At 54.7% G+C, this 10797-nt stretch overlaps 1 protein-coding gene and 1 long non-coding RNA gene across 3 annotated transcripts in view; one reads left to right on the top strand and one right to left on the bottom strand.

Annotated features, from left to right (window-relative positions):
* Positions 1–3282: 3282 nt before the first annotated feature.
* Positions 3283–8922, bottom strand: LOC127540202 (uncharacterized). The gene is made up of 2 exons (XR_007948110.1): positions 8843–8922; positions 3283–4393 (listed from the first exon to the last, which is right to left on the bottom strand). It is a non-coding gene; the product is annotated as an uncharacterized LOC127540202 (long non-coding RNA).
* CHKA (choline kinase alpha) overlaps positions 8526–10797 on the top strand; it is a 39647-nt gene continuing 37375 nt past the window's right edge. Inside the window, exon 1 of one of the 2 annotated variants that reach the window (XM_051964808.1) lies at positions 8526–8916. In XM_051964808.1, coding sequence (XP_051820768.1) covers positions 8564–8916 — 353 coding nt within the window. In that variant the 5' untranslated portion in view covers positions 8526–8563. The remainder of the gene's footprint in view (positions 8917–10797) is intronic. The other variant, XM_051964807.1, reaches the window with a different exon arrangement.

Genomic DNA, 10797 nt, shown 5'->3' with positions numbered 1-10797 from the left:
TCAATAACCATTTATTTATTTTTTCTTTTTTTAATTTAATTTTATTATAGCTTTTTATTTACAAATTATATGCATAGGTAATTTTTTCAGCATTGACAATTGCAAATCCTTTTGTTTCAACTTTTTCCCTCTTTCCTCCCACCCCCTCCCCCAGATGGCAAGTTGACCAATACATGTTAAGTATGTTAAAGTATAAGTTAAATACGATATATGTATACACGTCCAAACCATTATTTTGCTGTACAAAAAGAATCGGACTCTGAAATAGTGTACAATTAGCCCGTGAAGGAAATCAAAAATGCAGGCGGACAGAAATAGAGGGTTAATAACCATTTATTAAGCCCCTACTGTGTACCAGACACTATAATCAGCACCAAACCAAGCAACGATTTTGTTGAAATCCGATGAGAAACTACGTTAAATTGCATCTTCCATACAAGTTCTAAAAACCAATCTCTAGGAAAGGAGGCAAACAAAACCAGAGCCAGCCTAGACAAACAAGCCCGCAGCTTCCCAGAGATGATTAGGAACTATGGGGGGCATGTAAGGCTTTGTGCCTGGAGGAGCAAGATGAAAAGAGACCCTGGGAAAGCCTCAGGAGCTCTGAAATAATCAGGATCACACAGGGAGCCTCCGGGAAGGTCAATCAAGACAACACCGCAGTGTTTAAATCAGGCCAGCCCAGGCCTAGGGGCACTAATCTCTAGAACACTCTATCTGGATATGTCATAAAGGATGTGAGGGTACAGGACTTTTAACCTTAAAACTCTAGGGGGAGCTGGGAGGGCTAACCCTGGGATGTGGTGTCAAAGCGGGGACCCGGGACAAGGTCAAACCACACCGCCCATCTCCCCTAAAAGCACAATGAGGAGCACAAAGCCCCAGTTCAAAAATCAAAGTGGGAAAGATGAGAAAATACAAGAATACATTGTCCAGTTCACACAATTATTGGAGAGCTGGAGGGTCCCCGTGAGAAGAATCAAGTAACAACTGCAAGCAGTGACTCAGGAAAAATAGCAATGAAAAGAAATGAAGTAAAAAAAAAATCTCTGGAGGAAAGAGTGTATAAGATACACATTATTTATACATATAATTTTTGTTTATATAGTCATTTAATGTTATTTGTAATTGATGTTTATAATATACATATTTAAAAAAATATATATATAAATCTTACCCAAGTAACAGATGCCCAGAATTATTTCATAATAATTCAAACAAACAAAAAACCCCATAATAATTCAAAGATATCAATAACTTCACGAGGAAGAAAATAATAGAACGAAATTGAAAATGAAAAATAGAAAAAAATATAAAATAGCTGATATTTTGAAAATATCACCAATCGACAAAATAAAAATGTTAAATATCATTTGACTTCCTGAAAACTCTGCTTTTTTAAAAGATCCTAACTGCTAAGCATAATGTGACAGGGATAAAGGTGGTTCTTTAATGGAAGAGAGGCCTTTCAAGCATATTTGATGGAAAGAAGAGAACTACGTAAGAATTCTGAAATACAAACACAAGAGTTCAAAAAAACCTTGAGGGTAAATTTCTCTGAGGAACTGGGAAGGGTTGTGCAATGATATAATGCTACCATTCTAAGAAAGAGAAACTTGATCCCTTTAGAGGATATTGAGGGAGTTAGAAAAGAAAAACTGACGTCCCGAGGATGGACTAGTTCTGTTCTGAGGGATTGAAGAGGAAAAAGGGAAGGAAAAGTCAAAAAAATAAACTAACATAAATAAGAAAGCAAATAGAGAATTGTCTCCTCACAGCATGATTTTTAGTTCTGGGGTTTTAATAATGCAGCATCTGAAACTCATTACTTTCTATAGCCAAGTGGGCTCCTGTAATGGGGGAGGGGGGTTGCTATTTCTTGGGGTATCTAAGAAAATTACGGAAATGTGGAAGAAGGAGAGGGGAACCTGTGGGCATCAGATGAACTTCATTCCTAACTGAAATGAACAACGGAGGGTTGGATCCACACACACAGTTTTATGTAGAAATACATCAAAACACATGGGGATTAGGGAGGGCAAGTTAAAAGGAAAATGAACTGAAAAGAAGACTAAAAGAGGGGGGAAATCTAGGATTTTAGGGAGGATGCCCACTAATGGGGGAGCAGCTAAATAAATTACGGTCTATGAGTGCAGTAGAATTGTTGAGTCATAACAAATAAATAAAAGTGCAGATTTCAGAATCCTGGGGACTATGACGTGATGTAATGAGAGTGGAGAAAACAATTTATACAACGTTACCAATGAAAACAACTCGGAATCCCTCAAGAACTCTAGTCCTTCATGTGTCCAGAAGACTGATGAAACAATTTGTCCACCTCTTGACACAGAAGAGATGAGCACAAGGTACAGAAAGAGACCTATTTCGAGTATCTAATCTTCAGATTTCTTTTGTTTGACTTTGTTTATTCATAACAAGGCTTTGGCTTTTTTTTCTCTTGGTTTTTAATGGAGAAGGGATAGAAAAGTGGGGCGGGGGGGGGGGGTAATGGCCCTCTCCCAAAATGACATTTAAAAAAAAAAGCTTAATGAACGATAATTTTTAAAAAACACGCAGAAAAGAACTGACAGGAGGTCAGAAGGGAGCACAGAGGAGCGGGACAGCTTTGAAAGCATGTTGCATTATGCTGTACTTTTACAAAAGGAATGGTATGAAACAGATTCACAGTTTCATCTGCAATCATCTTTTTGTGTCTGTGGCTATATTGTTACTGTGGTTCATCCTTGGTACCCAGTCATGGGTTTGCTCTGACTCACGTACAAATCGGATTTAAGGGAGGCAGAAGGGACGCGCTCCGCTCTTGTTCCCGAGGGGGCCCGGGGATGCAGCGGACGACCTTGGGGCCCCGGATGGCGGACCCAGAATTCCACGCGCCTGCTTTGGCCCTCGCAGTGGCCTTTGGAACAGATTGTTCTCCTCCGCCCCTCCTGCTGGGCAGGCTAACTCCTCCTTCCTGGAAGGTTTTTATCAGGGTGGGGCCGTGTGCAGCTACAGTTTCTAGGAAGCCCAGGTGAGAATCAGGTGACAGGCGGACACCAAAGCTGGTCAAGCCACCCTGGAAAGGCCTCCCGCTCCCTCACCAGAAACACTTGTCCTTCTGACCTTTGTGACAAGAAAATGTGGAAAGACAAGAAGTGACCCAAAAAACGAGGTTCTCAGAACAACGGCATGCGCACCCGTTACCAGCATACTCTCAAAGCACACACTCACACTCAAACCCCAGATGGAGCAATTTTAAACGTACAAAGAGACGCAGAGAAATTAACATTTTTAAAAACTTGTTTTCAGTAAAATGTACATTATGTATTTTTTCCAAGCTCCCTTAGGGTAGGAGTTTCCTAATGCACAGAGGAACTTAAGAGGGCTGTTCTGAAGGGCTCTGTCAGCAAGCAGGATGGACTCGCGTTGCATGGCCCAGATTTTCCCTGACAAGTCAAATGCTGAGAGTGAAGGAGGCCCCGGATGTAGCCCCCCACGTTGTTAGGACTGGAGGAGATCTCAGAGAAGAGGTAGTCTTGCAGACAGGGACACTGAGGCTGAGAGAACAAGAGACTTGGCCAAGATCAAGCCGCTCTGGACAGCAGAGAAAGGTGGGAGCCAAAGTCGGGGGTCCCGAGATCGCCGGGCAGCGGGAGCGGGCACGAGCCCGGAGCAGGCCCAGGCTGGGCTGTGGGTCTGTGGAGTAAGAGAGGCGCATGACATGGCCAGGACCGGGCTGGGAGCTGGGCAGGCGCATGTGGATGATAAGGTGATCCAGGGTGACTTGGACCCAGGCTGGGCACGGAGGCCAGGACTTATTGGACGAGCAGAGAGGGAGTGAACCGCCCTGAGGCCCTGTGCAGGGTAAGGAAAACAGTCCCTCAGTGGGAAGTGGAGAAAGGCTCTGGTCCTGAATTTTAAAAAGGAGAAGGCTCATTCCCCAACAGAAAAGTGCTCCAAGAATATGAACACCCAGAGAAAAACAGCTGCAAGTATTCATGGGTAAACAAAAAGGGATGGTTACACCGAGCAGCCAGCCTTCGTGCACAAGCACAGCTCCCTCGGCCTGCCATCGCCCGCCAGGAGACGCAGGGATCGTGGGTCTCGGTCCTCCGGACCCCTCTGAATAGCCAGCAGTTTGTGGGCTCCCCGGAGCAGGGATGAATTGCCACTTGGTCGGTCGGGTGTCCACAAAGAGGGAGACCTTCTCTCCCCTGGAGTCATTGCCGAGAGCTCCAGGGCCATCGCCAATGCTAGGCCCCCGCTCTCCCCACCCGGGCAGACTTGGGCCTTTCTGTTGCTTCTTTTTCTGTAGGTTCTTTTCTGCCCCAGCCTTGCCGGGGACCTCATTAGTGTGAGTGGGGACAGAGTCTCCAAGTAGATCTAGAGAAGCCTGGGAAGACACAGGATGACGAGATACACAATGACAACAATGATGAAAAAGGAAATAACCAAAAACAATGCAACAAAACTGGAAAACCATCATTACAAACTTATTCCTGAGGAAGACATGTGGGAACTGCCTCTCTGAACAACTCTTTGTAAAGGCAGGGCCTCTACACATAGAGTCAGACTGTTTCAATATGCCGGTTAATTTTGATTAATTGGTTCTTTTTTTTAAAATTCCTTATAGGGATGGCTCTCTGGTAGGGGGAGGAACGAGACAAAGAAATGTAGGTGATGGAAAAACTAAAGATAGCACTTTTTTTTTTTTTTTTTTTAAGGAGAGATAACTGGTAACCGCATGGAACCAGTATGGATTCACAAAGCTTAAGTCAAACCCATTGCCTTTTCTCTGCTAGAATTGCTTGGTCAGTTGGGGAGTCGCTGTGAACAATTGCTCTGGATTTCTGCAAGCACCTGGGCCACGCCTCCCGATAGCCTCATGGACAAGTCGGATAAAGGTTGGCTGAGTAAGCACCTCAGAGGATTTGAGTAATGGTCATATGTCACCCCAGAGGAAGAAATGGTCACATGACAGTATCCTTGGGTCGGTCCCCTTAGGTTCGACCTTTTTTTAATCATTAACTTGAAGATGTGATTGGCCGGGAGGGGACGCGGCAAAGCAAGTCACATGAAAACGACTGGAGGTTTGGTTGGCTGCAAGCTTGTCATTCCATTTCGGTGAGCTGGCGCGCGCAGGACGCCGAACTAGGCCCTGGACGCCACAGAGCCTCGCCCGCCGCGAGAGCAGGGTAAAGCAGCTTTCCCAAGGTCTCGGAGGCAGGGCGGGCTCGACCGCCAGGCCCGAAGCAAGAGGTCAGGGAGGGATGATCAGGCTTCCCTCTGTTTGGAAGGAAGCTGGACCTTTGCTTTAAGAGCTTTGGGGAAAGCTGCCGACCTGCCTCTGGAGGCTTCGCTATGATTGCCCACGGGCACGGCACCCGGCGAATCTGGCCAATGGTGGCACGATGGAGCACCTTCAGCTCCTCCACCTCCTTTAAAGGCCAGGGATGAGCTTTCCCATGGAGGCCGTGGCACCGTGCAGTGTTGGCCAGAGGGGGCCGCATCTGCCCATCCCCCAGCCCCCACATCCAGCCCGGTGCCAGGGTCTGTCCGTCTCCTCCCCCACCCAGGTACAGGCGCTCATCACTTCAGACCTGGGCAAATGCAAGGTGGGTCTGCCCGCCTCCAGTCCGCCCCCTGCCGCACCGAGTCCCTCGCCTGCGCCATCCACTTCGCTGGCTCCTGTCACTTCCAGGATCCATGATTGCCTACCTTGTCCCTTCCCTGCACTCCGAGGCCGGGGGCACCGGCGGTCCCACTACGACTAAAATGGCGGGCCCGTGATTTGCCTCCGGGTCCTGACTCACACCCGTCTCTTCGTTGTAGCACGAAACTTTCCCGGGACCCCCTTTCTCTTAGGGTCGTGTCATCAGGCGAAAAGCACGTAGTGTCTGTGTGTGCAACATGGACGGTGTTCTAGGAACCCCAAGCACGAGTCCCTGGAAATCATTACAGACTTTTTTGTGAAGGCTCGCGTGCGTTTCCTACCGAACCCCCTCCCCCTTAGGGCTGTGGTCACTTAAAGAAACAGTGCGACGTAGACAGAGCTTTAGGAGCCTGGAAGCGGAATCACTGTACATGGTCACTGTTTTGCAGAGGCCAGTGCGCGTTTCCTATGGAGCGGAGACGAGGAGGAAGGAGGAATGGAGAAACGTCAGTGACAAAGGGGTCAAGGAGAGGGGGATGGGGACGAGATAAAAAGTTGGCCGAGGATGGAGCGATTCACTTGTAGAATCATCTGGAGTCCATTAGGTTGGTATTTCATGCTATAGGGAGGCTTCTGGCACGAGAAAGCTGAGGTTCGCAGAGGTGGCGGCGACCCCGGGTCACCCAGCGGGAGCCGAGCCAAGCTCTGGCCCGGACGGACGGCAGGGGCCCTATCTGAGGCCCGATTTTGGGCTGCAAATGGGAGTGTTTTCACCCCCCCACAAAGGAACTAAACCAAGTTCCCTTAATCTTAGAGAGGATGAACTCAAAAGCCCTCAATGAGGAACCCGAAGCACAAAGCCATGCTCAGTGGCTCGGGAGCCAATCAGTGGGCAGCAGGGGAGAGGCCGGGGCCGCTGGCAGCAGCATGGACGCCGTGGGCTCCCACAGCCCCATCCCTGCCAGCTCCTTGCGGGGTCTGAGCTCCTGGGAATCTCTCTAATATCCTTAATGAGGCAGCTTCCCCGTCCCCCGGGGGGCTGCGCTCCCACAAAAGCTACCCTGGCTTTTCCCAGCTCAGCTGGGCAGCAATCAGAAAAGAAAGGCACATTTCACTGGGAATCCTCCTCCCTTTCACAGCTTTCCTCATCTCTTCTTGGGAGATTTCCAGCATTCCTCCCAGATTAACCAGCCGCCTGTCATTGGTTAGTAGGACAAAGGGGACTGTCACCTGGAAGGGCCTGGCAGCCGGCCGCTGCCTCGGAACCTTGGGCTTCCCCCTCCCCAGCTCCCCACCCTGGGAGAAACGACCCCCCTCCCGAGAAGGGGAAGGGCGCGATTATTCCGGCCGTCCCCACCGCGGGCTCGGGCCTGGAGTGTCTGCAGTGGGCGAGGAGGCCATAAAGGCCATTGCTGCTTCCTGGTGGCCGGGCACCTTTGTAAAACGACACCCCGTGGGGAGCCTTGGAACGGGGGAGGGGGAGGGCCCGGGGGCCAAAGGCGGACTTTTGTGACCCAGCTTGGGAGAGAGGCTACAAGTACCCCGGGCCCCAGAGTCCTGCATCCCTGACCCGACAAGCAGGGCCGCTCCGGGCCTAACTCAAGGGAGACTTGGGAGCAGTGGGGTCGGGGCTTCCCGGCCCACAAGGGGTCTGGGGCCAGCCCCAGATTGCGGGCAGTCAGCACCTGGGAAGAGTGAACAGCTGCCCCTCCCACAGCCCGGCGGGGCCTCCCTGGGCTGCAGCCAGAAGTCTCCCGAAAGCCCGGCCCTGTAGCCCAGCTCGGGGTCCTCAGATGGGCCGGAGAGGCGGCCGAGGCAAGGTCCGAGCCCCGCATCCATCTGCCAGGCCGGTGGGCAGGGCCGGGCACCCTTCCCCAAGGTCATCCCCAGCGCCTGTACCAGCCGGCCTTCTCCCCCCGCCCCCAGCCGGCTCATCCTCCCTTTCGCTGATATCACCGCATTTTGGATGGCCCTAAAAAGGCGTCCAAACCAAGTCCTGAGGCCGGCAGGGCCCCTGCAGCCCAGGGAGGGGAGCCCCTCCCCCATCTTCCCTTCTCCCCCTCCCCTCCCCATTTTTCCTGTCTTCCTTTTCACCTGTTTCCCCCTCCTCCGCCTTTTCTCACCCCATTCTCTCTCCTCCTCCCTCTTCTTCCTCCCTTTCCCTGCCCAGTCCCCTCCTCCTAACGTCTCTGTCTTCTCTTCCGCTAACCCTTCCCCTCCTCTCGGGCTCCTCCTCCACCTGTTCCCCTCTTCTTGCCCAGCTCCTCGCCAGTCCCTTTTCCCCTCCACCTGTTCCTCCGTCTCTTTCCCCTCCCCCTGGTATGGCCCCCTCCCCCTCCTCTCCCCTTTCTTTCCTCCCCCCGACCCGGTCCTCTAGCCCGAGTGGCCCCGCCCCCCGCCTTTCCCCGCAAGGCTGCAGAGCCCGAGGCGCCGGGGGGCGGTGCCCGCGCCTTCTCCGCCTTCTTGCCGGCGCCGGCCGCCGGTTGGTTACGAAGTGGGCTCCGGGGCGGGGCCTGTCTCGCGGGCACCAATGGGCGCCGGCGGGCTGTGACGCCGCGGGCGGCGGGGGCTCCTCGTGCCGCGCGCCGGGAGGTGTAGGCAGCGCCGAGCCCGCGACCGCCTCAGACGCGCCGACCGCCGTGGACCGCGCTTCAGCCTCCGCCCTCGCTCCCGCTCCGGCTCCCGCCGCCGCTACCGGCCGCTACCCGCCGACCCCGCCGCCTCGCCGGCAGCAGAGCCTGAGCCCGAGCCCGAAGCTGCGGCCGAGGCGCCCCCACGCCCCTCCCGCCGCCCCGCGCCGCCGCCCCTTTGTGCGGCGTCCCCGGCTCCCGGCCCCCGGCTCCCGGCCCCTCCGCCCCCGGCCCCCGGCTCCCGGCCCCGCCCGCCCCCGGCCCTCTCGGCCCGCGCGCCATGAAGACCAAGTTCTGTAACGGCGGCGAAGCGGAGCCTTCGACCCTGGGGCTGTTGCTGAGCTGCGGGGGGGGCGGCGGCGGGGGGGGCGCGCCCTCGCCCGTGGGGGGGCCCGCGCAGCAGCGCGACGCCGACACTGAGCTCGAGGTGGGGGAGCGCGGAGGCGGCGAGGGCGGCGGAGGCCCCTGCTGCCGGCCCGAGCGGGACGACGAGCCCGACGAGCCGGAGAACACGGCCGACGCCGACACCCCCGAGCCCCGCACTCGCCGCAAGGCCTACCTCTGGTGCAAGGAGTTCCTGCCCGGAGCCTGGAGGGCGCTGCCCGAGGACCAGTTCCACATCAGCGTCGTCAGGTCCGGGCCGGGCCCTGGGGGAGGGGAAAGGAGGGGAGAGAGAGGCCCCGCCCCCAATACCGGGAGCGGGGGTGGGGGTGGGGGTGGGAGAGACTGAGGTCCGACCCCCACTGGGGAGGGCCAGACCCCGCCCCCAACATAGAGATGGGGACTGAAGCTGGGGGAGAGGGAGGGAGGGCCAGGCCCCACCCCCAACATGAAAAGGGGGAGAGAACTATGGTTACAACGGAGAGGGGGAGAGGGGAGGACCAGGTCCCTCTCTCCCAACCAGGAAGAAATGGACTGTGGTGTGGGAAAGAGAGCTCCCCATCCCCCGGGGGAAATGAGGCTCCGACCTTGGGGAGGGGGCAGAAGGAGAACTCTATGGGAAGGGAGAGAGATGGAAAGCATCCCTGAGCCAGAGGGGAAACTGAGGCTCAGTCCTTGGCCAGTGCGGCTGGTGGGGGCTTGGGACCCTGGGCAGAGAGCCTTTGGCCCGTTAGCTCGGACTCCGCCTCCTCCCCGCCCATTGGGGGCCTAGAGATGGGGGGCGGGGATAAGAATCCCAGAGAGCAGGCTGGGACCCAACCCCTATCCAGACTGGGGCCAGCCCCTCACCCCACATTTTGCGGAGGCTTTCGGGGAGGGGAACTTAGGTATGTGAGGCACCCTTCCTCTCCTCCTCACCCCAGCTTTGGGGAGGGGGGGCAGGAATGGGGGAAATTGGCAGGCTAGTGGCGGAACCTTTTGTTTGGGAACCCGGGAACTGCCCACTAAAAGGCCCTGAGGCATCCTGTCCTTATCTGGTGACCTAATTCACTTCCCAAGGCCACTGCCTCTGGGAAGGCCTCCCTACCCTCTGCTGGGGAAGTCCCAGCCTCAACTCCCGCAGAGCCATTTCTAGAACGCGGGGGTCCTGAAGCCCACCGCCCCTTGGATTGGAGAGCCAGGAGATGGAGGAATCCGGCCTCCTAATTCTACAGAGAGGGAAATTGAGGCTGGTGAGGGAAGGCCTCGGGCCCAAGGTCACTCAGGTTACAATCCAGACTATGGGGAATGTCGATGAATTGAGTTTGTCGTGTCCTGTTTGGAAGGTGGCACTAGGCACTGGCTCCCACTGTTTTTTAAAAATCCCTTAAAGGGAAAAGGATTTTCTTATGTAGTCCCAGTCAGTGTCAATCCTAACACACGCAGAAAGCTGTTTCCTTGGGACCTCACCCCAGAGAAGGTGGCGGAGAAGCCGCAGCTTGTGCTTCGGGTCTGCGGGGTGGCTGGTTAGTGTGGGTTCTAGTACAGTAGGCTGAGCCTGCTGGCTTCCCTTGGATTTGCCCACGGGGGCACCGCAGAGAACTCCCTGGGCTGTGGGGCACAAGAGGGGTACAGAGCAGGCTTGCTCTGCGCCCAGCGGGCCCACATCCAATCAGTTTCAATTTCTCTGCCCAGAAGGCCGAGTTTGTGGCACATGGAGCCCGTGGACCTTCACTTCCTCTTTATCCCTCTACAGCGTTGGGCCCATAGAAACCCCCTGACAAGCCCTGGCCTCCCCAGGAAAATATTTCCCCAAATACACACAAGTGTCCAAGAAGGATCCGGCAAGGCACGGGGCGAGGTGGGGGGGGGGGGTCTGAGCGACATCCCCCCCAGCAGCCGACTGCCATTTCCAGAGAAGGGGCAAAAATGAGCGGCCTAAATAAGCTGAAGCTGGCGGCGGGCCACAAAAGGCTGGGACCCGGGTTAGTCCAGAAATGACGTCAGAGTTTTGGAGGGTGATTTCAGGTGTTTTCAGCTGCCTGTGAGCCGGCCTCCCCTGTGTGAAGCCTTGTGGTGGCCACTTGGTGGTGAGGGTTGGAGCTTTTACAGCTCGGAGAGAGTGGCTGCAGTGGGTGCACTCTTGAGTCTGCC

This window comes from Antechinus flavipes, chromosome 6, assembly GCF_016432865.1.
Source record: "Antechinus flavipes isolate AdamAnt ecotype Samford, QLD, Australia chromosome 6, AdamAnt_v2, whole genome shotgun sequence".
Taxonomy (NCBI): Eukaryota; Metazoa; Chordata; class Mammalia; order Dasyuromorphia; family Dasyuridae; genus Antechinus; species Antechinus flavipes.
Note: the sequence above shows the minus strand (reverse complement) of the source record. Positions and strands in the feature narration are given on the sequence as shown.